The 23,728-nt window shown below is 59.7% G+C and overlaps 3 protein-coding genes across 4 annotated transcripts; 2 read left to right on the top strand and 1 right to left on the bottom strand.

The window, feature by feature from the left end:
- Nucleotides 1–950: 950 nt before the first annotated feature.
- Nucleotides 951–5,491, bottom strand: LOC135191342 (acidic mammalian chitinase-like). The gene is made up of 11 exons (XM_064173564.1): nucleotides 5,467–5,491; nucleotides 5,067–5,096; nucleotides 3,888–4,089; nucleotides 3,358–3,414; nucleotides 3,087–3,252; nucleotides 2,867–2,991; nucleotides 2,302–2,410; nucleotides 2,026–2,211; nucleotides 1,641–1,760; nucleotides 1,410–1,545; nucleotides 951–1,247 (listed from the first exon to the last, which is right to left on the bottom strand). Exons 1-11 carry the CDS (start codon nucleotides 5,489–5,491, stop codon nucleotides 1,231–1,233), a joined length of 1,173 nt encoding a protein of 390 aa, XP_064029634.1. The 3' UTR covers nucleotides 951–1,230.
- Nucleotides 5,492–9,483: 3,992 nt separating this feature from the next.
- LOC135191375 (acidic mammalian chitinase-like) lies at nucleotides 9,484–14,356 on the top strand. The gene is made up of 11 exons (XM_064173609.1): nucleotides 9,484–9,508; nucleotides 10,057–10,086; nucleotides 10,973–11,174; nucleotides 11,648–11,704; nucleotides 11,810–11,975; nucleotides 12,071–12,195; nucleotides 12,403–12,526; nucleotides 13,008–13,193; nucleotides 13,346–13,465; nucleotides 13,578–13,719; nucleotides 14,058–14,356. Exons 1-11 carry the CDS (start codon nucleotides 9,484–9,486, stop codon nucleotides 14,309–14,311), a joined length of 1,431 nt encoding a protein of 476 aa, XP_064029679.1. The 3' UTR covers nucleotides 14,312–14,356.
- Nucleotides 14,357–16,900: 2,544 nt separating this feature from the next.
- Nucleotides 16,901–22,501, top strand: CIMAP3 (ciliary microtubule associated protein 3). Of its 2 annotated transcripts, XM_064173730.1 has the most exons (5): nucleotides 16,901–17,028; nucleotides 18,507–18,605; nucleotides 19,972–20,105; nucleotides 20,243–20,369; nucleotides 22,070–22,501. In XM_064173730.1, the coding sequence occupies exons 1-5, from the start codon at nucleotides 16,930–16,932 to the stop codon at nucleotides 22,136–22,138; spliced, it is 528 nt and encodes a 175-aa protein (XP_064029800.1). In that variant the 5' UTR covers nucleotides 16,901–16,929; the 3' UTR covers nucleotides 22,139–22,501. The 2 variants fall into 2 exon arrangements, with proteins under 2 accessions (XP_064029800.1, XP_064029801.1); XM_064173731.1 differs by lacking the exon at nucleotides 18,507–18,605.
- The last annotated feature ends 1,227 nt before the right edge of the window (nucleotides 22,502–23,728 follow it).

Genomic DNA, 23,728 nt, shown 5'->3' with positions numbered 1-23,728 from the left:
GGAGCAGCCAGTTCCAACCCCCCTGCCATGCCCAGGGACATCCTACCCTAGAGCAGGCTGCACACAGCCTCAGCCAGCCTGGCCTCAAACACCTCCAGGGGTGAGGCTTCCACCACCTCCCTGGGCAGCCCATTCCAGTGCCAATCACTCTCTCTGACAACAACTTCCTAACAACATCCAGCCTAGACCTCCCCTGGCACAGCTTCAGGCTCTGTCCCCTTTTTCTGTTGCTGGCTGCCTGGCAGCAGAGCCCAACCCCACCTGGCTACAGCCTCCCTGCAGGCAGCTGCAGGCAGCAATGAGCTCTGCCCTGAGCCTCCTCTGCTGCAGGCTGCACCCCCCCAGCTCCCTCAGCCTCTCCTCACAGGGCTGTGCTCCAGGCCCCTCCCCAGCCTTGCTGCCCTTCTCCAAACACCTTCCAGCACCTCAATATGATTCTAGGCTGTTGTGATGGTTTGGGAGTTACCTGCCCCTGTCCCCCTCCCGCAGTGAAATGACCCAGACAAGACTCAGCCATCTGGAAGTTATGGAATGAACCTTTGCAGCAGCAGGCAGGAATTGATGCCTCATGGCCAGAGCAGGGGGGAGCTGTGGCAGCTCTGAAGAGTGCTGCCTTTGGCAGGCACTTCCAGGAGGAGAAAGCTTTCTCCAGGACAGCTGCACAGCCCTTGCTGTGTGGGCACCACCAGTGGCCTGCTTGTGCCACTCTGGTCCTGCTCCCTGTGGTCTCTCAGGGCACAGCCTCATCTGCCCTGTGCCTTCCTCCTGCTTCTTTGCCCTCTCACTCACAGCCCCACAGCACAGCAAGGAAGCCCTGGAGCCCACTTTGGGGCTGCTTAGCACAGAGCTGTGGGCTCGGGCTCCTCCCTGAGCCCAGGTGTGAGTGCAGGCAGAGACTCAGGGGGCATCAAGACGTGAAGAGGGAGAGGAGCTGAGGCAGAGGGCAGCAGTGAGGATGGTTGCTTTAGCAGGTCACTTTATTTGATGGCTCAGATTCCATGCACTAGCATCAGGGGGAGCTGCCTGCACGGAGAGGCTTGGGCTCTTCGTGGCCACTTGCAGCAGCAGGAGCTGGTGGCCCAGGGCACTTCTCAGGCAAGGGCTGACGTTCTTGCAGGTGGAGTCTGGATGACTTTGCCAGCACAGAACCCACTCCCCCCACGGCCCCTAAAGTGCTTTTCCAGCTCCCACTTCACGACGAGTGGCCGCAGGGACTCGAGGGCTGGCTGCTTAATAGCTGCTGCAGCCTGAAAGGAAAGCAGGAGGGAGTTTTGCTGTGAGAAGGGATTAGGTTTGCCATGAACTCTCCTCCCTCCCTCCCTCCTTGCCTGCTCCCAGGCACCAGGACCAGCGCAGCTCCCTGGAGCTGCTGCTCCTGGGCCAAGCCCTGTGCCCCTGCAGGCTCTCACCACTCAGCCCCAGGCTGCTCTTCAGGGTGCTGATCAGGGGATATTTGCCCTGCTTGCAGAAGGTGCCAGTGAAGTCATCCAGGTCAATGGTCCAAACCATAGCCCCTCCAAAATTGTTCTTCTTCAGCCAGTCGACCTGTGCAGTGCCAGGGCACAGACCTGGATCAGCCCTGCTGCTGCTGCTGCTGGAGGCTCTGCCTCAGCCTTGGCACAGCCACACCTGGGCCCTACCTTGAGGTTGAAGCTCTTGATGTTGTCATAGCCAACCCATTCGCTGCCCTGGTAGGCATAGGGCACGTCCTCAGAGGCATCCCAAGCCTGGGTGGCTCCATCACTCAGGATTGAGCAGATCTGGGCCAGGAGGGCAGAGAGGCAGCAGTTAGCAATTGGCCCCCAAGGATCACAGAATCATAGAATCATAGAATCAAGCAGGTTGGAGGAGACCTCCAAGCTCATCCAGTCCAACCTATCCCCCAGCCCCATCCAGTCAACCAGACCATGGCACCAAATGCCTCATCCAGTCTCTTCTTGAAGACCTCCAAGGATTAGAAAGTCCTTGCTGGGGGGCAGGCAGGGGGGGGATCATGCTGGGCTGGGGCTGCAGGAGCACACACACCTCGTAGTAAGCCAGGAGCCCAGCCTCCTTAGTGTAAGGCCCAGCTGGCCCAGGGCCTGATGTGGGTGCCCCAACAGCAGTGTTGGATGAGCTCTGCAGGGTGTAGCTGTGGCCATAGGTTGGGAAGCCAACGAGGAGCTTCTGGGCTGGGGCTCCGCTGTTCTTCCAGTAGTTCATGGCATATTCCTGTGCCAAAGGCAGCAGAGGTCAGGGCAGGGGCAGGCTCTGGGGGCAGCAGGGGGGCTGCTGTGGCAGAGGCTGCCAGAGCCCACTCACCACGCTGAGCTGGCTGTTGGCAGTGTTGAAGAGGGGACTGTTCTCCCCGGTGCGCCCGTCCCAGGCGCTGGAGAAGTCGTAAGTCATCACGTGGATGTAGTCCAGGTACCTGTGCAGAGCATTGCTCCTGTCCAGCTCCTGCCTGCCCAGCACCCACCCTGGGGCTGGCCCTTCAGAGCTGCTCATTCCCCCTGGCACAGCCCTGGCCCTGCCCCTTTTTGTGCCCCTCTGCCTCGAGCGAGCTCTCCTTTGGAGCTGGCCCTGCCAGTTCTGGAGCCAGCTTTGTGCTCCAGTGCAGAGATGCTCAAGGCACAGTGGCCACTGCATGGTTGTCCTGGGAACCAGGGATGGTGCTGAAGCCTCTTCCCTTTTGTGCCTCTTCTCTTCCTCCCCAGCTGTCCCCTGCCCCACCAGCCCAGCACCACTCTCACAGCATTCCTGCCGTGCCCACCGGAGCAGGCACCGCAGAGGGCATGAGGCTGTTTGCTGGCACAGCATGGCAGAGCCTCCCTGAAGCTGCCCAGGGAAGGGCAGCAGGAAGCAGCCCTGAGGCTTTGCTACTCACTTGCCCAGCTCAGCAATCTCGTAGCCAGCCTGGATGGTGGAGAGTCCTGCGGCCACAGCAGCGGTGACCATGAGCCGAGGCTTGTTGACCTCTTTGGCTTCCTGCTCAAAGGCTGCCACCATTTCCTGAGGGGGGCAAGCAGCAGGGCTCAGCCTGCGGCCCCTGGGCTGGGGCTTGGCAGCCAGAGCTGGGTGCAGCAGAGGCCCTGAGCACAGCCTACCTTCACCAGCTGGGTAAAGAGAGCCTTGTCCTGGGCTGGGCTGCCCCTGGAGCCAGGGTACTCCCAGTCCAGGTCCAGCCCATCGAACTGGTACTGGCGCAGGAACTTGATCACAGACTGGATGAAGGTCTGGCGGTTCTGGGCGCTGGAGACCATGGTGGAGAACCTGGGGGAGCAGAGCAGGGCACGCTTGGGCTCTGCCTGGGGCCTCCTCCCCTCTCTCCATGCCCCTGCCCAGGGCTGCCGTTGGCAGGAGATGCTCTGCACTTACTTCTCTGTCCCAAAGTTCCACCCTCCAATGGCCAGGAGAGTCTTCAGGTTCCTGTTCCTGCAAGGGGAGGCACAGGCACAGCTCTCACCACGGGGGATGCCTGCAGGGCTTCCTGGCAAGGCTCTGCTGGAGCTGCCTCTGCACACCATGACCTCTTGGGGTGCAAGCCTCCGAGCCAGGCTGGACAACCCTGTGCCGCTCTCACCATCCTCTCAGCACTGCCCTTGCCAGCCTGCCCTGCCCCTGCCCACCTCCCCCTTGGCCTTGGCATCTCTCTCCCGGCACAGGAACAGGCTTCACTGCCAGCTAGTGCCTGCTGGAGCTGCCTTGGCACACCATGCCCTCCTGGGGTGGAAGCCAAGGAGCCAAGCTGCACACCGCTGGCTCTCTGTGCCCATGCCGACAGGATCCCTGCTGGCAGCCTGCCCTGCCCTGCCCTCCCTTGCCCTGCCCACCCCCACCTGCCCCTTCCCAGCGCCCTCCAGGCGGCGGTGCCAGGGCCAGAGCTGCCCTGGGCCCTGGGCACCTACTGGTTCTTGAGGCCGTTGAAGGCCTGGTAGAGGCTCTCATCGTTCCACTCGTAGGTGGTGATCTGGTTGTTGGCCATGCCAGCGAAGGCGTAGATCAGGTGGTTGCACAGGCAGGGGTCGATGTTCTCAGGAGTGTATTTGCCCAGGCCAGGCCTGTACTGGGCCCAGTTGGTGAAGTAGCAGGACAGGACATAGGCAGAGCCTGCGGAGGAGCACAGCAGCTGGGCAGAAGGGCACCGGGCACAGGCGCTGCAGTGCAGCAGGCTCAGGGCCCTGGCTGCAGGAGGCCACCCCCACCCCCTGCAACCCTCCTGCAGGGGGCACAGGAAAGGCAGCAGAGCCCTGGGCTGCTCCTGGCACTTAGGAACTGCCTGAAGGGCACCTGCTGGGCAGTGCCCGGGCACAGTGTCCCTGCAGGGCCAGCAGCTGGCAGGCAGGGAAGCAGGCTTGGCTGTCCCGCTGGGAATTGGCTCTCCAGGGGCAGGATGCACTCCTCAGCTGCCTGCCTGCTTGCAGCACCTGAGCCTGCTCAGAGCCTCCTGCACCCTCACCCCTGCCCCAGCCTCTCGGGCAGAGATGAGTCTCCCCCTCCTCCTCCACTTCCTCCTCCTCCTCCTCCTCCGCCTCCTCCTCCTCCTCCTCCTCCTCCTCCTCCTCCTCCGCCTCCTCCTCCTCCTCCTCCTCCTCCTCTTCCTCCTCCTCCTCCTCCTCCTCCTCCTCCTCCTCCTCCTCCTCCTCCACCACCTCCTCCTCCTCCTCCTCCTCCTCCACCTCCACCACTTCCACCTCCTCCTCCTCCGCCTCCTCATCCTCCTCCTCCACCTCCTCCTCCTTTTCCACCTCCTCCTCCTCCTCTTCCTCCTCCTCCTCCTCCTCCTCCTCCTCCTCCTCCTCCTCGGGAATCTTGCCCCTTTGCTGCCCCTGGCAGCAAGAGCAGAGGCTCAGGCACCTCTGCAGCAGGGCCTGGCAGCTGGCAGGTTCTTGCTGTCTTTGCTGAGCTCTCTCTGCCTCCTGCCCCTGACAGCTGCTGCAGAGCCCAAGGCAAGAGCAGAGGCTCAGGCACCTCTGCAGCAGAAGGGTCCCAGGCTCTCTGCTGTGCCCCCTGCCCCTATTGCCCCTGCCTCTTGCTGCTGATGCCCCAAAGGGTTTGGCAGAGGGTTCCTGGCAGCAGGCACCTACCTAGCTGTGCGTTCAGCAGCAGGGCCAGACCTGGAGAGGAGAAGAGACAAAGAGCAAAGGGTTTAGTGTGGTGCAGAAACACAGAGCTCTTGTGCTGGACTGCCCAGGAGAACTTCACCCTGTGGCCACAGCTGAGGGATTGTAAGCCAGGAGGTCAAATTGGCCAAGGGTTTGTGCTGAGCCCAAGAGAGAAGGGACAGAGCAGGGCTTTAAAGCTTTAAATTGTCACTGCAGCTGCCAGCCACAACTGTCCCTCTGCAGGTAATGCTGGGTCTGGGACTGGGACAAGCGAGGGAGCTCAGCACTGGCACCCAAACCCCTCCTGTGCCAGCCCCCAGCAGAGCAGAGCCCCAGGCTGTGCTGGCAGAGGCAGGGCAGGAAGCCTGGCAGCAGCACTTACCGGTGAGCAGGGTGAGTTTGGCCATGGCTGAGCAGGACTGAGCTGCTGCAGCCTCTCTGCCCCTTTTATAGGCTGCTCTCCCTCCTGGCCAATCTTGTGTCAACAGAGATGGGCAAACATTACGAAACCTGGCACAGGTCGAGTGCCCCCACAGGTGGCTCCAGCACAATGGGCACTAACACCCTGCCAGGGGACTCCTCTGCTATCAGCTGTGCAGTGCAGTGGAGCTGCCAGAGCAGTGGAAGGACAAGTGGGAAGTGCTTTGCTCCTGGTGGAGTGTGACAGAGGAGACTCAGGGTCACTTGATCTGCACTGAGATGTTGCCCAATTGCTGTTAAGAAGATGTGAATGTCAAGTTCCAGTAGGCAGTGCCAGAGCCAAGGGGGTTGGCAGGGCTGTTGTGTGCTTGGCTGGGGCAGTAAGCAAGGGCTGAGCAGGGCTCTGGCTGCCAGTGGCTGCCCATTTTGGGGGACACAGCAGCTGGGCTCTTTTTTGTTCAGGACCAAGATCTGTGTGAGATGCTGGGAGCAAGGGATGCTTTGGACTATAGGTGGAGAGCAGCCAGACAGAGAGGGATCTGGGGGTGCTGATTGATACCTGCCTGAACATGAGCCAGCAGTGTGCCCAGGTGGCCAAGAGAGCCAGTGGCATCCTGGCCTGCATCAGCAATGGTGTGGCCAGCAGGAGCAGGGAGGTCATTCTGCCCCTGTACTCTGCACTGGTTAGACCACACCTTGAGTGCTGTGTTCAGTTCTGGGCCCCCCAGTTTAGGAGGGACATTGAGATGCTTGAGTGTGTCCAGAGAAGGGCAACGAGGCTGGGGAGAGGCCTTGAGCACAGCCCTACGAGGAGAGGCTGAGGGAGCTGGGATTGGTTAGCCTGGAGAAGAGGAGGCTCAGGGGAGACCTTATTGCTGTCTACAACTACCTGAGGGGTGGTTGTGGCCAGGAGGAGGTTGCTCTCTTCTCTCAGGTGGCCAGCACCAGAACGAGAGGACACAGCCTCAGGCTGTGCCAGGGGAGATTTAGGCTGGAGGTGAGGAGAAAGTTCTTCCCTGAGAGAGTCATTGGCCACTGGAATGGGCTGCCTGGGGAGGTGGTGGAGTCGCCGTCCCTGGAGCTGTTCAAGGCAGGACTGGACGTGGCACTTGGTGCCATGGTCTGGCCTTGAGCTCTGTGCTAAAGGGTTGGACTTGATGGTCTGTGAGGTCTCTTCCAACCCTGGTGATACTGTGAGACTGTGATACTGTGCTTGTGGCTGGAGCACAAAGCAAACACAGCCCAGTCTCAGTGGAGGAGACTCTTAACATCTTCTCTGCCTCAATCTTCACTAGTGGGACAGGTTTTCTCCAGGGCAGCTGCCCTCCTGAGCTGGCTGATGGAGTTAGGGACCAGTATAGTCCCCCTGTAATGTAGGAGGAAGCAGTAAGGGACCTGCTGAGCCACTTGGATCCTCACAAATCCATGGGACCAGATGGGATCCATCCTAGGGTGCTGAGAGAGCTGGCAGCTGAGCTGGCCAAGCCACTCTCCATCATTTATCAGCAGTCCTGGCTCACTGGAGAGGTCCCCAGAGACTGGAAGCTGCCAGTGTGGTGCCCATCCACAAGAAGGGCTGGAAGGAGGAACCAGAAAACTACAGAGCTGTCAGCCTGAGCTCAGTGCCAGGCAAGGGCATGGAACAGGCCATCCTGAGTGCCATCACACAGCACCTACAGCATGGCCAAGGGATCAGGCCCAGCCAGTATGGGTTTAAGCAGGGCAGGTCCTGCCTGATCAACCTGATCTCCTTTTATGATCAGGTTCCTGCCTGGTGCATGTGGGGCAGGCTGTGGATGGAGTCTGCCTGGACTGCAGTAAGGCCTTTGGTACCATCTGGCATGAGCTGGCAGCTCGTGGCTTGGGCAGATTCACTCTGGTATGTGTCAACTGGCTGGAGGGCTGGGTCCAGAGAGTGGTGGTGAATGGTGCCACATGCAGTTGGCAGCTGGCACCAGTGGTGTGCCCCAGGGATCAGTGCTGGGCACAGTCCTGTTCAATACCTTTATTGATGCTCTGGAGCAGGGGATTGAGTCCAGCAGCAGTAAGTTTGCAGATGATACCAAGCTAGGAGCAGCTGTGGAGCTGTTGGAGGGGAGGAGAGCCCTGCAGAGGGACCTGGCCAGGCTGCATGGGTGGGCAGAGGCCAAGGGGATGAGACTGAACAAGGCCAAGTGCAGGGTTCTACACTTTGGCCACAACAACCCCAAGCAGCACTACAGACTGGGGCCTGAGTGGCTGAGAGCAGCCAGGTAGAGAGGGAGCTGGGGGTGCTGGCAGAGAGGAGCTGCAGAGGAGGCAGCAGTGCCCAGGTGGGCAGCAGAGCCAATGGCATCCTGGGCTGGCTCAGGAGCAGTGTGGGCAGCAGGACAAGGGAGGTTCTTGTGCCCCTGTGCTCAGCACTGCTCAGGCCACCCCTGCAGTGCTGTGTCCATTTCTGGGCTCCTCCATTGCAAAGAGATGCTGAGGTGCTGGAAGGTGTTTGGAGAAGGGCAGCAAGGCTGGGGAGGGGCCTGGAGCACAGCCCTGTGAGGAGAGGCTGAGGGAGCTGGGGGGGTGCAGCCTGCAGCAGAGGAGGCTCAGGACAGAGCTCATTGCTGCCTGCAGCTGCCTGCAGGGAGGCTGTGGCCAGGTGGGGTTGGGCTCTGCTGCCAGGCAGCCAGGGCCAGAAGAAGGGGACACAGCCTCAAGCTGTGCCAGGGCAGGTCTAGGCTGGATGTTGTTAGGAAGTTGTTGTCAGAGAGAGTGATTGGCACTGGAATGGGCTGCCCAGGGAGGTGGTGGAGTGGCTGTGGCTGGAGGTGTTGCAGCCAAGCCTGGCTGAGGCACTTAGTGCCATGGTCTGGTTGGTTGGGCAGGGCTGGGTGCTAGGTTGGGCTGGATGAGCTTGGAGCTCTCTGCCAACCTGCTTCATGCTATGATTCTATGACTCAGAGATCTCCACACAGAGAGCCTGGCACAGGAACAGCCAGGTGCTGAACCAAGGGCATCAGCAATGAACAAATGATTTCCAGGAACCCAGGCTGCACCTGCACAGGGTTGTGCAGAGATATCTGAGGCAAAATCTCATAGGAAAATTCCCAAGGGAGAACACTACCCCACACTGAGATCAAACCTGCTGGCACAGCAGCACAAAGGTCTGGGCAGGGGTCACCTCCAATGTCCCTGTACCAGGAGACCACTACCCAAAGCTCTGCTCCCAGATAAGGGCTAGGACAGAGCTCTCCAAAACACAGCTGCCTTTGACTGACCTCTACAGCTCTCCACACTGCAGCCTGCTCCAGGGACCTGCCTGATCTCCACAGCAAGGGCAGTGAGATGAGAACGACCTCCCCTGGGCCATGGCTGCTGCAGGGAGAGGGGAGCAGGACCAGGCTGGCTCAGGACTAGGGCAAATCAGCAGCTCTGGAGAGTTTGCTGAGGAGCAGTGCTCAGACATCTGCCAGGAGATGGGGGCAAGGTTGTGCAAGAGCCACATCTGACTCTGAGCAAGACCTTCCCACATTCTCCAGATCTCAGCCACTCCACACACAGATTCTGCAGGTCTGATGAGCTTCAGTGGCAGCTGAGTGGCTGCAGAGGTGGCAGCTGGGCTGGGCAGCCCTGAGGGTGATTTCCAGGACCTGCTTCAACCAAGAATAGAAGTTCACATCCACAACATCTTCTTAACAGCAATTGGGCAACATCTCAGTGCAGATCAAGTGACCCTGAGTCTCCTCTGTCACACTCCACCAGGAGCAAAGCACTTCCCACTTGTCCTTCCACTGCTCTGGCAGCTCCACTGCTCTGCACAGCTGATAGCAGAGGAGTCCCCTGGCAGGGTGTTAGTGCCCATTGTGCTGGAGTCACCTCTGGGGGGCACTTGATCTGTGCCAGGTTTCATAATGTTTGCCCATCTCTGTTGACACAAGATTGGCCAGGAGGGAGAGCAGCCTATAAAAGGGGCAGAGAGGCTGCAGCAGCTCAGTCCTGCTCAGCCATGGCCAAGCTCACCCTGCTCACCGGTAAGTGCTGCTGCCAGGCTTCTGCCCTGCCTCTGCCAGCACAGCCTGGGGCTCTGGCCTTGCTCTGCTGAGGGCTGGCACAGCAGGCTTTGGGGATGAGAAATGCAGCAGCTGTGCTGCTGCCAAAGGAGAACCTGTAGCAGTTGCTTCAGAGGCACTCAGTGCCATGGTCTGGTTGACTGGATAGGGCTGGGTGCTAGGTTGGACTGGATGAGCTTGGAGGTTGCTTCCAACCTGGTTGATTCTATGGTTCTGTGTTGCATTGCTCTGGGAGCTGATTTCTTTCTCTGTAGAGAAGCAGTTGCCTGGTTTAAATGTTTGGTTCAAGGGGGAAATTCCCTTGGAGCAAGCAAAGGAGCCTGCAAGGAGGGAGCCTGGGCTCCATGGTAGCTGTGTCCCCAGCAGAGGATGCTCCTTCAGCTGCTTCAGCCAGGGCAGCAGGCAGCTGTGCTGCCAGGCTCTGGGGTCTGTGCCCGAGAGCTGCTGCTGGCTGAGGCATTCTCTCGTTTCCCAGCTCAAAGACTCATCTCACACTTGGTTCTTTCCAGGTCTGGTCCTGCTGCTGAACGCCCACATAGGTGAGTGCTGCCTGCCCCAGCAACAGCCCCAGCGCAGCCTGCCAGTGGTGCCAGAGGCAGGCAACTGCAGCAGCCTCACTGCTGCCTCTGCTCCCAGCCCCGGGGCAGGGAGGGGAGGCAGGCAGGGGCACAGCCATGCCGGCTCTGCAGGCAGAGGGGTGTGAGGCATGGCAGGCTCCATCCGAAAGGCAGAGCTGCTCCTTTGCTCCTCCAAAGCCTCCTGGGCAAAGCCCCTTCCAGCTCAGCGTGAGGCGAGCAGCAGAGCAGGCACTGCCTTGGGCTCTGCAGCAGCTGTCAGGGGCAGGAGGCAGAGAGGGCTCAGCAAAGACAGCAAGAGCCTGCCAGCTGCCAGGCCCTGCTGCAGAGGTGCCTGAGCCTCTGCTCTTGCTGCCAGGGGCAGCAAAGGGGCAAGATTCCCGAGGAGGAGGAGGAGGAGGAGGAGGAGGAGGAGGAGGAGGAGGAGGAGGAGGAGGAGGAGGAGGAGGAGGAGGAGGAGGAGGAGGAGGAAGGGGAGACTCATGTCTGCCCAAGAGGCTGGGGCAGGGGGGTGAGGGTGCAGGAGGCTCAGGTGCTGCAAGCAGGCAGGCAGCTGAGGAGTGCATCCTGCCCCTGGGAGAGCCAATTCCCAGCGGGACAGCCAAGCCTGCTTCCCTGCCTGCCAGCTGCTGGCCCTGCAGGGACACTGTGCCCGGGCACTGCCCAGCAGGTGCCCTTCAGGCAGTTCCTAAGTGCCAGGAGCAGCCCAGGGCTCTGCTGCCTTTCCTGTGCCCCCTGCAGGAGGGTTGCAGGGGGTGGGGGTGGCCTCCTGCAGCCAGGGCCCTGAGCCTGCTGCACTGCAGCGCCTGTGCCCGGTGCCCTTCTGCCCAGCTGCTGTGCTCCTCCGCAGGCTCTGCCTATGTCCTGTCCTGCTACTTCACCAACTGGGCCCAGTACAGGCCTGGCCTGGGCAAATACACTCCTGAGAACATCGACCCCTGCCTGTGCAACCACCTGATCTACGCCTTCGCTGGCATGGCCAACAACCAGATCACCACCTACGAGTGGAACGATGAGAGCCTCTACCAGGCCTTCAACGGCCTCAAGAACCAGTAGGTGCCCAGGGCCCAGGGCAGCTCTGGCCCTGGCACCGCCGCCTGGAGGGCGCTGGGAAGGGGCAGGTGGGGGTGGGCAGGGCAAGGGAGGGCAGGGCAGGGCAGGCTGCCAGCAGGGATCCTGTCGGCATGGGCACAGAGAGCCAGCGGTGTGCAGCTTGGCTCCTTGGCTTCCACCCCAGGAGGGCATGGTGTGCCGAGGCAGCTCCAGCAGGCACTGGCTGGCAGTGAAGCCTGTTCCTGTGCCGGGAGAGAGATGCCAAGGCCAAGGGGGAGGTGGGCAGGGGCAGGGCAGGCTGGCAAGGGCAGTGCTGAGAGGATGGCGAGAGCGGCACAGGGTTGTCCAGCCTGGCTCGGAGGCTTGCACCCCAAGAGGTCATGGTGTGCAGAGGCAGCTCCAGCAGAGCCTTGCCAGGAAGCCCTGCAGGCATCCCCCGTGGTGAGAGCTGTGCCTGTGCCTCCCCTTGCAGGAACAGGAACCTGAAGACTCTCCTGGCCATTGGAGGGTGGAACTTTGGGACAGAGAAGTAAGTGCAGAGCATCTCCTGCCAACGGCAGCCCTGGGCAGGGGCACGGAGAGAGGGGAGGAGGCCCCAGGCAGAGCCCAAGCGTGCCCTGCTCTGCTCCCCCAGGTTCTCCACCATGGTCTCCAGCGCCCAGAACCGCCAGACCTTCATCCAGTCTGTGATCAAGTTCCTGCGCCAGTACCAGTTCGATGGGCTGGACCTGGACTGGGAGTACCCTGGCTCCAGGGGCAGCCCAGCCCAGGACAAGGCTCTCTTTACCCAGCTGGTGAAGGTAGGCTGTGCTCAGGGCCTCTGCTGCACCCAGCTCTGGCTGCCAAGCCCCAGCCCAGGGGCCGCAGGCTGAGCCCTGCTGCTTGCCCCCCTCAGGAAATGGTGGCAGCCTTTGAGCAGGAAGCCAAAGAGGTCAACAAGCCTCGGCTCATGGTCACCGCTGCTGTGGCCGCAGGACTCTCCACCATCCAGGCTGGCTACGAGATTGCTGAGCTGGGCAAGTGAGTAGCAAAGCCTCAGGGCTGCTTCCTGCTGCCCTTCCCTGGGCAGCTTCAGGGAGGCTCTGCCATGCTGTGCCAGCAAACAGCCTCTGCCTGCCAGCAAGGGCACGGCTGGGGCTGTGCCAGGGTGAACGGGTGGCACGGAGGGGGCAGTCAGGGGCAGGTGCTGGGCAGGCAGGAGCTGGACAGGAGCAATGCTCTGCACAGGTACCTGGACTACTTCCACGTGATGACTTATGACTTCCACGGCTCCTGGGACAGGACCACGGGGGAGAACAGTCCCCTCTTCAAGGGCCCAGCTGACACTGGGGACATGGCCTACTTCAACGTCGTAAGTCAGCTCTGCCAGCCTGTGTGCCAGCTCCCTCTCATGGCACTGGTGCTGGCTGCTCGAGGAGGTGCCCTCCTGCCTCCTCATGCTCTGCCAGCCTGTGTGTCAGCTCCTTGTCATGTCACCAGTGCTGGCTGCTCGAGGAGGTGCCCTCCTGCCTCCTCGTGCTCTGCCAGCCTGTGTGTCAGCTCCTTGTCATGGCACCGGTGCTGGCTGCTCGAGGAGGTGCCCTCCTGCCTCCTCATGCTCTGCCAGCCTGTGTGTCAGCTCCTTCTCATGGCACCAGCACTGCCTGCTCCAGGAGGTACCCTCCTGCCTCCTTGTGCTCTTGTGCCAGCTCCTTCTCATGGCACCAGGGCTGGCTGCTCAAGGAGGTGCCCTCCTGCCTCCTTGTCCTTCTCGTGACGTTGGCACTGTCTGCCCAAGGAGGTGCCCTCCTGCCTCCCCGTGCTGGCAGCCCTGAGCTCTGGCTGTGTTCCAGGACTATGCCATGAACTACTGGAAGGACAACGGAGCCCCAGCCGAGAAGCTCCTCGTTGGCTTCCCAACCTACGGCCACAACTTCGTCCTCCAGAACCCATCAGACACTGCTGTTGGGGCACCAGCAACTGGGCCTGGGCCAGCTGGACCCTACACAAGGCAGACTGGGTTCTTGGCTTACTATGAGGTGTGTGTGATGCCAGCCAGGGCACCGAGCACCACACAAACCCTCCTCCACCCTCCCATCGAGGAGTGGTCACCCAGGGACTGGCTCCATGGGCACCTGCTCCTCTTTGGGGCACAGCTGCTGACTTCTGCCTCTTTCCCCTCCTGGCTTAGATCTGCACATTCCTGAGTGATGGAGCCACCCAGGCTTGGGATGCCCCCCAGGATGTGCCCTATGCCTACAAGGGCAACGAATGGGTTGGCTATGACAACATCAAGAGCTTTAACCTCAAGGTAGGGCCAAGAGGGGGGTGGCTGTGCTAAGAGAGAGCAGCAGCCTGCAGCAGCAGCAGCAGCAGCAGCAGCTCCTGGCACTGACTGGGCTTTGTGCCCTGGCACTGAACAGATTGACTGGCTGAAGAAGAACAACTTTGGAGGGGCTATGGTTTGGGCCCTTGACATGGATGACTTCACTGGCACCTTCTGCAAGGAAGGCAAATATCCCCTGATCAACACCCTGAAGAAAGGCCTTGGGCTGGACAGTGGTGGTGAGTGGCTTGGGTCGTGCCTGCTTCTTGAGGCTGCCTCCCCCAGCTCAGTGCTGGGGCAGGGCTCCAGAGCCCCAAGAACCTTCTTCTCTGATGGCCAAAGGCTTCCTGTGGGAGCCACAGGCAGAGGCTGCCCTGGGAGGATGCCTTCCCTCTGTATCCCTCAGGACAAAAGAGGCAGCTGGGAGCTGGGGGCAGAAGGTTCAGAGGGCTGGTGCCAGGCTTTGGGGGGGTCACTGGTTAAGAGCTGAGCCCCCCCCAGCGCAGGGCCAGTGGAGGGAGGGGAGGGCTGAGAGACTACCAGCAGGGAGCTGAGCCCTGTCCTGCTTTGCTTGCAGACTGTGTGCCTCCAGCTCAGCCCAATCCCCCAGTGACTGAGGCTCCCTCTAACCCAGGAGGGGGCTCTGGGGGCTCTGGGGGCTCTGGGGGGTCTGGGGGCAGCGGGTTCTGTGCTGGCAAGACCAACGGCGTCTACGCAGACCCCACGGAGAAGAGGAACTTCTACAACTGCGTCAATGGCAACACCTACCTGGAGAGCTGCCAGGTTGGGCTGGTCTTTGACTCCAGCTGCTCCTGCTGCAACTGGCCCTGAAGCTGCTGCATGCAGAGAGGATGCTCAATAAAGTGCTCTGCCAAAGCAACCAGCCTGGCTCTGGCCCCTCCTGGCCCTCTCCACACCTGCCTGCTCCCTGCTGCTCTCCTGCCTCACAGCTGAGCTCAGGGAAGGGGCTGGACCCACAAGTTGGGCTCAGCCCCACTGTGGGTTTGCCCAGGGCTTTCTCACTGCCCTGCTGTTGTAGAGGTTTTGGCTTTAATTGGCAGGAATGATAAAGGCAGGATTATTTTGATTCCCCTGAACACTCTGCCCCCAGACTAGAGACAGAACTGGTTCAGGTTTCTTTGCAGGCTCGAATTGAGTCAGGGAAGTCTTCAGTGGATGCTTATGGACAGCTGTAGAAATATTGAATCAGAGAATCAGGCAGGTTGGAAGAGAGCTCCAAGTTCAGCCAGCCCAACCTAGCACCCAGCCCTGCCCAACCAACCAGACCATGGCACTAAGTGCCCCAGCCAGGCTTGGCTGCAACACCTCCAGCCACAGCCACTCCACCACCTCCCTGGGCAGCCCATTCCAATGCCAATCACTCTCTCTGACAACAACTTCCTCCTAACGTCTAGACTCAACCTGCCCTGGCACAGCTTGAGGCTGTGTCCCCTTCTTCTGGCCCTGGCTGCCTGGCAGCAGAGCCCAACCCCACCTGGCTACAGCCTCCCTGCAGGCAGCTGCAGGCAGCAATGAGCTCTGCGCTGAGCCTCCTCTGCTGCAGGCTGCACCCCCCCAGCTCCCTCAGCCTCTCCTCACAGGGCTGTGCTCCAGGCCCCTCCCCAGCCTTGCTGCCCTTCTCCAAACACCTTCCAGCACCTCAGCATCTCTCTGCAATGGAGGAGCCCAGAACTGGACACAGCACTGCAGGGGTGGCCTAAGCAGTGCTGATGTAGGAAAGTCAGCTAGAAGTGCAGTTCTGCCCCACTCTACGTCAGGCTGAGCAGAGAATCTATGGGAAAGATCTTTTTACTCACAGAGGTGAGATAGGAACTTGGCACTGATCCCTTGCAGGATTTCTCTGTGGCTCAGTTGCCTTCTGATGCTGCAACACCCAATTGTGGATCCAAGCAGCCAAAATCCAAGGTGGGTGGAAATAAACCACCAAAGTCAGAAGTGCCTCAGGCACTTCTTCCACGAGGTAAAAGATCTGTGGAGTGGTGCTGCCTCAGCAGCATGGGGAAAGCCAAACTGCTGGCACCTTCCCCAGTGTGACAGTTTGGGAGCTACCTGCCCCCTCACTCTTCTGAAGTCACCCAGATTAGACTGATCCAGGCTGGAAGTTAAGCTCCAAGCTCATCCAGTCCGACCTGTCCCCTCCTGGCTCTTCTCACACCTGCCTGCTCCCTGCTGCTCTCCTGCCTCACAGCTGAGCTCAGGGAAGGGGCTGGACCCTCTGTGTCTCTCACTGCCCTGCCAGGACAGCCAGGCCCAGGGGAAAGACAGAGGGCAGAGAACAGGGCAGAGCAGGCTGTGCCCCAGGAGAGAGCCCAGGGAAGGGTCCTGACAGCACAACCTGTGTGCTGCTTCCCCAGAGACCTGTCCCCTGCTGCTGCGAGCACTGCAGCTGCTGGCAGTGGGAGCCAGAGAGGTGCCAGCCACAGGGAGATTGTTAATCCTCCTTGCCCTGTTGTGCTGGCGTTGCCACCCCCACCAGTCCCTCCAGCACAGCCTGCCCTGTCTCTATAGCAACAGCAGTACACAGACATCACATCCTCGGGCAGCATGGCAGCAGAGTGGGAGCTGGGAGGTGAGCCTGGGAGGTGTGTGTCCTCGGGAGGCTGTGGGGATTGGGGTTCTTCTCATGAGCTCCTGCTGGCACCTCTCTTCCTCATCAGCCTTCCTCACAAGCTGGCTGCCAGGCTGCTCTTTGCTCATACTGGGCTGAAGGAAGCCTTCGTGGCAGATAGGAGGCAGCATCCATAGGGCAGAGCCCTCACAAACAGCCAGGGCAGGGGAAAGTCTCATCTGGCCCCCCCGGGGTCAAGAGGGACTTAGAAGTGCTTGAGAGTGTCCAGTGCAGAGCCAGAAAGATGCTGAAGGAGATGGAACAGCTCTGTTAAGAGGAGAGCCTGAGGGAGCTGGGGCTGGGAGCTTGGAGCAGAGGAGCTGAGAGGTGACCTCAGCAATGGCTCTAAAGATGTGCAGGTGAGTGGCAGAGGCTGGGGCCAGGCTCTGCTGGGGGATGCCAGTGCCAGGGCAAGGGGCAGTGGTGGAAGCTGAGGCAGAGGAAGCTCCATGGAAACATGAGGAGGAATTTTTTGCCTGTGAGGGTGGCAGAGCCTGGCACAGGCTGCCCAGGGGGGCTGTGGAGTTTCCCTCTCTAGAGATATTCAAGACCTGCCTGGCTGTGTTCTGTGTGACCTGCTCTGGGTGCTGCTGCTCTGGCAGGGCTTGGACTGGCTGAGCTGTGGAGCTCCCTTCCAGCCCCTGGCACTCTGTGATTCTATGATCTGGGAAAGGAGAGGCTGGCTGGCTGCTGGCAGAGAGCAGCAGGCACTTAAAAGAAGGAAGAAAAGCAGCAAGTGCTCCTCTCACTGGTGGCATCTCCCTCTCCTGCTCTCACAGAGGTGCAGAAGATCCCATTTGGGTCATGCCAGGAGCGCAAAATGTTCCCTCTGCAGCGTGGCACATCCAGGCTGGCAGTGCAGCTGCCAGCCGTGGGGGGAGACCCCTGGCTTGGGCCAGCCTCTTACCTGGGTCAGGAGGTAAGTTGGTCACTTCTTGTGCTCAGGGCCTCTCCTCCAGTAAGTTTGCAGATGGCACCAAGTTAGGTGGCAGGGTTGGTTTGAATGAGGGTAGAGAGGCTCTGCAGAGGGACTTGGATAGGCTTAGGTGAACGGAGCAGCAGGAGTGGGATGAGTTGCAACAAGGCCAAATGCAGCTCCTGCACTTGGGGCACAACAACCCCCAAGCAGTGCCACAGGCTTGGGGCAGTGTGGCTGGAGAGCTGCTGGCAGAAAGGGACCTGGAGGTGGCAATAGACAGGAGCTGAGTGTGAGCCAGCAGTGTGCCCAGGCAGCTGAGTGTGAGCCAGCAGTGTACCCAGGTGGCTGAGTGTGAGCCCAGCAGTGTGCCCAGGCAGCTGAATGTGAGTCAGCAGTGTGCCCAGGCAGCTGAGTATGAACCAGCAGTGTGCCAGGCAGCTGAATATGAAACAGTAGTGTGCCCAGGCAGCTGAGTGTGAGCCTGCAGTGTGCCCAGGCAGCTGAGTGTGAGCCTGCAGTGTGCCCAGGCAGCTGAGTGTGAGCCAGCAGTGTGCCCAGGCAGCTGAGTGTGAGCTTGCAGTGTGCCAGGCAGCTGAGTGTGAGCCTGCAGTGTGCCCAGGTGGCTGAATGTGGGCCTGCAGTGTGCCCAGGTGGCTGAATGTGAGTCAGCAGTGTGCCAGGCAGCTGAATGTGAGCCAGCAGTGTGCCCAGGTGCCTGAGAAAGCCAGTGGCATCTTGGTTGGGATTAAAAATGCTTTGTCCAACAGGAGCAGGGAGCAGATTTTGCCCTTGGACTGAGCTCCAGTGAGGCTGAACCTCGAGTGTTGTGTTCAGTTTGGGGCACTGCAGTACAGGAGAGCTGTGGAGGTGCTGGAGCAGGTCCAGAGCAAGGCAAGGAAGCTGTGAAGGGCTTGGAGAATAAATCTGATGAGGAGAGACTGAGGGGGCTGGGGATGGGTAGTGTGAGGAAGAGGAGGCTGAAGGGAGACCTCACTGCTGTCTGCAGCTACCTGAAGGGACATTGTGGAGAGGCTGCTGCTGGGCTCTGCTCACAGGGAACTGGAGCCAGGACAAGGGGGAATGGCCTCAAGCTGAGGCTGGGGAGGTTTAGATTGGACATTAGGAAGAAGCTTTTCATGGGGAGAGTGGTCAGGGACTGGGATGAGCTGCCCAGGGAGGTGCTGCAGTTCCCCAGCCTGGCTGTGTCTCAGGGTGGTTTGGATGTGGTGCTCAGGGCCATGGTTTGAGGTGAACCTTGCAGAGCAGGGCTCTGGGTTGGCCTTGGTGCTCCTGAGAGGCTTTGCCAACCTGGGGGGTTCTGTGATTTCTGCACTGCCATTTGGGTTGTCCTCCAAGCTCCAGCTGCCCCTGGCCCTCTGCATTCATGAGGACAGAGGAACGAATAGGAACCACTTCTGCTGCTCAGCTGCTGCTGGAAACGCTGCCTGCAGCAGGAGCCTTCTGCTTTTGGATGGCAGGAGAGCAGCCTTTGGTACTCGTGGGGAAGGAGACCCCTGAGCAAGAGAGGCTACGTGATAGGAGCAAGGACAGCTCAGCGCTTCGCACCCCGGCTGCAGGTGAGCACAGCAGCTCTCAGAGCAGCACAGCTGCACCTTTGGAGGAGGTTCAGCCTGTTCCTGCCCCAGCCTCTCCATTTCAATCACATTCACCTCCAACTTGATGGAGGCAGTGGCTACAGAGCTCCTTACAGGTGGTCTAGTGAGAGTTGTTGAGCCTGGTCACAGCAGCTCTGCCCACGTAGAATCACAGAATGGGTCAGGTTGGGAGGGAGCTCAAAGCTCAGCCAGTGCCAACCTCATGCCATAGGCAGGGACACCTCTCACTAGAACAGGTCACTCAAGGCCTCATCCAACCTGGTCCTGAACACCTCCAGGGAGGGAGCATCCAGAACCTCCCTGGGCAACCTGTGCCAGGTCCTATGCAGCCTTCTTGTAGCCCCATTCAGGCAGCTCTAAGGTCTCCCTGGAGCATTCTCTTCTCCATGCTGACCAACCCCTCACCCTCAGCCTGTCCTCATAGCAGAGCTGCTGCTGTCCCCTGAGCATTTTCATAGCCTCCTCTGGACTTGACCCATCAGGTCCATGTCCTTCTGTGTTGAGGGCTCCAGAGCTGGCCCCAGCCCTGCAGCTTTCTCCTCAGAGCAGAGCAGAGGGGCAGGATCCTCTCTCCCTATCCCTGCAAAGCCATTCCCACAGGCTCTCAACAGCAGCCAGCTGGGCACTGCAGACCTGCTGCTGGGTTTTGGCTGCTCTGATGGGCAGAAAAATCAGGACAAGTTGATGAAGGACTTGGGGGTGCTGGTAGGGGAGAAGCTGGGCAGGAGCCAGCAATGGGCACTGGCAGCACAGAAGGCCAAGGGCAACCTGGGCTGCATCCAAAGCAGTGTGAGCAGAGATGGGGAGAGAGGATCCTGCCCCTCTGCTCTGCCCTAGGGAGACCTCAGCTGCAGGGCTGGGGCCACAAACACAGCTAACACAGTTGCTGTGTGTCTCTGCCTGCCTGCACTCTTCTCCCTAACCTGCTGTCTGTGTAACTAATCCTTCTGCTTCCTAACCCCCCCCCCCCCCACCCCAACTGACCCTCCACACATACCTTGCACATAAGGCAAAGTCTGGGGTAAGGTGGAGAGGTGGAAAGGAGGTAGAAGGATGGTTGGGAGCCCCTCCTGGGCACTCTGGTTTCTGGGAGGGCTGCTGTGTTTCTGTATTACCTTTAACTTGCCTGTTTCTGTCTGTAACTATATCTGCTGTAAATATCTGCTTGGATCTTGTGCTCAGCTGTGACAAGAAAGCTTCATTCTTAACTTCCAGCTCGGCTGAGTCCAGCCTTGGGTGACTTCTTAAGAGTGGAGGGGCAGGTAACACCCAACCCTTCACTCAGAGCAAAACCTTCCCCACAGATATGCTCCTTTGGGTGTTGCAGGTTGTGACTCCTGCCCCAGCAAGCTACCAACCCTTCTGGAACAGAGAGAGGAGATTCCAGCCTGCCTTTGCTCCATTTGCCACCAAGGCACCACGATTCCCAGCCAAGCCTTCAGAGAAAGAACTATTCCCTGGGTAAGGCAACTCCTTTCCTTAGGCTTTTAGTTAGCAAGCAGGAATGCTGGCAGAGAGGAATGGTGAGGCACAAGTGGCAGGGAGGTGACTGAACTCCCAGCTGCAGAAAGGAGCTTTTGGTGCCTGTTTGACTTTAGGCCTGGAACTTATGATGTGGGCAAACAACTGCACAAGAAAGTCACCTGGCCCATGAAGTTTGGGTCTCCAGACTGGTCCTTAGTGCCAATGCCAGCCAAGAGGATGCTAAAGATGGAGGTACAGAAGGTAAGCACAGGGGTAAGGGGGTGTGGAGGGCAGGGGTAAGGAGGTGTGGAGGGCAAGGGTAAGGGGGTGATGAGGGCAAGGGTAAGGGGGTGATGAGGCCAGGGGTAAGGAGGTGTGGAGGGCAGGGGTAAGGAGATGATGAGGCCAGGGGTAAGGTGGTGTGGAGGGCAGGGGTAAGGAGGTGATGAGGCCAGGGGTAAGGTGGTGTGGAGGGCAGGGGTAAGGGGACATTGAGACCAGGGGTAAGGGGATATTGAGGCCATGGGTAAGGGGGTGTGGAGGTAGAGGATAAGGGGATGTTGAGGCCAGACATAAGGAGGAATTGGGGCCAGGGAGAGGGGGTGTGGAGGCCAGGAATAATGAGGTGTGGAGGCCAGAGATAAGAGACTGTTGAGGCCAGGGGTCAGGGGGTGTGGAGGCCAGGGATAAGGAGGATTTGAGGTCAGGGGGTGTGGAGGCCAAGGGTCAGGGGGTGTTGAAGCCAGGGGTCAGGGGGTGTGGAAGCCAGCGGTAGGGGGATTTGAGGCCAGGGGTAGGGGGGACTTGAGGCCAGGGTAGGGGGCGTGGAGGACAGGGGTAAGGAGGATTTGAGGCCAGGGGTCAGGGGGTGTGGAAGCCAGGGATAAGGAGGACTTGAGGCCAGGGGTAAGGAGGATTTGAGGCCAGGGGTCAGGGGGTGTGGAAGCCAGGGATATGGAGGACTTGAAGCCAGGGATAAGGAGGACTTGAGGCCAGGGATAAGGAGGATTTGAGGCCAGGGGTCAGGGGGTGTTACTCCTGGCTGAGAGCCTCTCCCAGGGGACATGGTGATGGCTTCGAGACATTTGTGCTGGCTTGGGTCACCCTTTCCTCACTGCCCTGCTGGGTACCCAGGGGCACAAGGTACAAAGTGGTTGGCAATCTGGTGCCTGGCTGCAACAAGCCAGCTGTGGTCTTCCAGAAAACCACTGCCAGTAAGACATTTGCTCTGGAAACTTCCATCCCTAAAAGCAGAGCAGCAGAGCAGAGCCTCCCCCGTGCAGCAAAGAAAACCTTACTGGTTTAAAGCACAGCTTGAGGATGGCACTGCCCTGGTTAGTAGGTCGAGAAAGGTTCTCCTGTCCCTCTGCTCTGCCCTGCTGAGGCTGCATTTGGAATATTGTGCCCAGTTCTGGGCCCTTCAGTTCAAGAAGGACCTCAGGGAACTGCTGGAGAGAATCCAGCACAGAGCCACAGAGATGCTGCAGGGAATGGAACAGCTCTGTTAGGAGCAGAGCCTGAGGGAGCTGGGGCTGGGAGCTTGGAGCAGAGGAGCTGAGAGGTGACCTCAGCAATGCTTATAGAGATGCAAAGATGAGTGGCAGAGGCTGAAGCCAGGCTATGCTGGGGGATGCCCAATGCCAGCACAAGGGGCAGTGGTGGAAGCTGAGGCAGAGGAGGTTCCATGTGAACATGAGGAGGATTTTTTTGCCTGTGAGGGTGGCAGAGCCTGGCACAGGCTGCCCAGGGGGACTGTGGAGTCTCCCTCTCCGGGGATACTCAAGCCCCACCTGGCTGTGTTCTGTGTGACCTGCTCTGGGTGCTGCTGCTCTGGCAGGGCTTGGACTGGCTGAGCTGTGGAGCTCCCTCCCAGCCCCTGCCACTCTGTGATTCTGACACCCTCCTGCACTGCTCTGAGGTGAGCAACTGCTCACATCTAACAGACTGCAGTTGTCTTTCAGCTGACCATAGACAGAGCATTCAGGAAGAACCAGGACCGAGTTGCCTACCTGAGCCTCTACTACAGCTGAGCAGCTGAGGCTGCTGCCTCGCAGCCTCCTTCCCACAGGGCAGCTCAGGCTTTGCCTCCACTTCCCACTCCACTGCTCCCTCCCCAGGCTCTCCAAATAAAACCCCTGCAAACCTGTTTCTTGCCTTTAATTGTCCTCACCTGCTAGCACGACAGACATCCAACTCTCCTGAGGGTGTTTGTGTGCCCTGGCACCTGTGCACTGCTGCCCTCAGCCCTGCTTCCATCACCCACACTGAGCTGGCAGCCTTCTCCTTTGGGCTGCCATGGACCCTGCACCTCACTGCCCTCCCTTCCTTGACACAGGAGGCTTCCCCCCAAAAAAAAACCAACCCTCCCCTCCCTGTCCAAATAAAACCACTGCAAACCTGATTCTTGCCTTTAATTGTGCTTACCTGGTGCCATGCCAGACAGCACTGGGTCAGCAATGTGCCCTTGTGGGCCAAGAGGGCCAATGGCAGCCTGGGGTGCATCAGGAAAAGTGTGGCCAGCAGGGCTAGGGAGGTTCTGCTCCCTCTGTACTCTGCCCTGCTGAGACCACAGCTGCAATACTGGGTCCAGTTTTGGGGTCCCCAGTGCAGGAGAGACAGAGGCCTGCTGGAGAGAGGCCAGCAGAGAGCCAGGAGGATGCTTGGGGTACTTGAGCATCTCCCCTGTGGAAAGAGGCTGTGAGACCTGGGGCTGTTTGGTCTGGAGAGGAGAAGGCTGAGAGGGGATCTGAGCAATGTGCACACATAGCTGAGGGGTGGGGGGCAAGTGGAGGGGGCCAAGCTCTTTTGGGTGGTCAGCAGCAGTAAGCCAAGGAGCAATGAGGACAAACTGGACCAGAGAAGGTTTCGTCCCAACATGAGGGGAAACTTCATTACAGTGAGGGTGGCAGAGCCCTGGAGCAGGCTGCCAGCAGAGGCTGTGGAGTTCTCCTGCTCTGCAGACTTTCCAACCCCACCTGGATGCATTCCTGGGTGAACTACCCTGGGGGGATCCTGCTTTGGCAGGGGGGGTTGGACTGGATGATCTCTGGAAGTCCCTCCCAGCCACTCAGGTGCTGTGATTCTGTGAGCTGATGCTCCTGAGGGTGTTTGGGTGCCCTGGGTCCTGTACACAGCTGCCCTCAGCCCTGCTTCCCTCACCCACGTTGGCCTGGCAGCCTTCTCCTTTGGGTCACCATGGACCCTACACCTCACTGCCCTCCCCAGTGTGGCTTCCTTGACACAGGAGGCTTTTCTTCCCCAAAAAACCCTCCCCTCCCTGTCATTGGTGACATTGAGATGTCCTGGATCTTCTGTGGCTTCTTGAGCATGGATCTGTGGCTTCCCCAGCTGACCTCAGAGGTGCTGAGCCACCCTCTGTAGCCCTAGGCTGGCAGGATACAGATGTAGGTCACTGTGGATCTGTTCTCAGTCAGAAACGTCCCAGCTGGGTGGGAGGGGAAGACAAAAGACCCAAAAGAGAGGTGAAACTTAGCTCTGCTGGGAGGAGTCAGAGAATGGACTCTAGAGAGGCTGAGGGAGCTGGGGGGGTGCAGCCTGCAGCAGAGGAGGCTCAGGGCAGAGCTCATTGCTGCCTGCATGTGCCTGAAGGAGGCTGTAGC

This window comes from Pogoniulus pusillus, chromosome 39, assembly GCF_015220805.1.
Source record: "Pogoniulus pusillus isolate bPogPus1 chromosome 39, bPogPus1.pri, whole genome shotgun sequence".
In the NCBI taxonomy this organism is placed as follows: domain Eukaryota; kingdom Metazoa; phylum Chordata; class Aves; order Piciformes; family Lybiidae; genus Pogoniulus; species Pogoniulus pusillus.
Note: the sequence above shows the minus strand (reverse complement) of the source record. Positions and strands in the feature narration are given on the sequence as shown.

What these genes read in the sequence shown, in the direction of transcription:
- LOC135191342 (XM_064173564.1), bottom strand. Translation starts at nt 5,491, where the DNA reads ATGGCCAAACTCACCCTGCTCACCG. An exon ending in GCTGCTGAACGCACAGCTAG is followed by an intron (nt 4,090 to 5,066) that starts GTAGGTGCCTGC and finishes GCTCCTCCGCAG; the next exon opens with GCTCTGCCTATGTCCTGTCC. An exon ending in GAGATTGCTGAGCTGGGCAA is followed by an intron (nt 2,411 to 2,866) that starts GTGAGTAGCAAA and finishes TGCTCTGCACAG; the next exon opens with GTACCTGGACTACATCCACG.
- LOC135191375 (XM_064173609.1), top strand. Translation starts at nt 9,484, where the DNA reads ATGGCCAAGCTCACCCTGCTCACCG. An exon ending in CAAGCTCACCCTGCTCACCG is followed by an intron (nt 9,509 to 10,056) that starts GTAAGTGCTGCT and finishes GGTTCTTTCCAG; the next exon opens with GTCTGGTCCTGCTGCTGAAC. An exon ending in TGGAACTTTGGGACAGAGAA is followed by an intron (nt 11,705 to 11,809) that starts GTAAGTGCAGAG and finishes CTGCTCCCCCAG; the next exon opens with GTTCTCCACCATGGTCTCCA.
- CIMAP3 (XM_064173730.1), top strand. Translation starts at nt 16,930, where the DNA reads ATGTTCCCTCTGCAGCGTGGCACATCCAGGCTGGCAGTGCAGCTGCCA. An exon ending in CCTCTTACCTGGGTCAGGAG is followed by an intron (nt 17,029 to 18,506) that starts GTAAGTTGGTCA and finishes TTTGGATGGCAG; the next exon opens with GAGAGCAGCCTTTGGTACTC. An exon ending in GCTTCGCACCCCGGCTGCAG is followed by an intron (nt 18,606 to 19,971) that starts GTGAGCACAGCA and finishes TGGGTGTTGCAG; the next exon opens with GTTGTGACTCCTGCCCCAGC.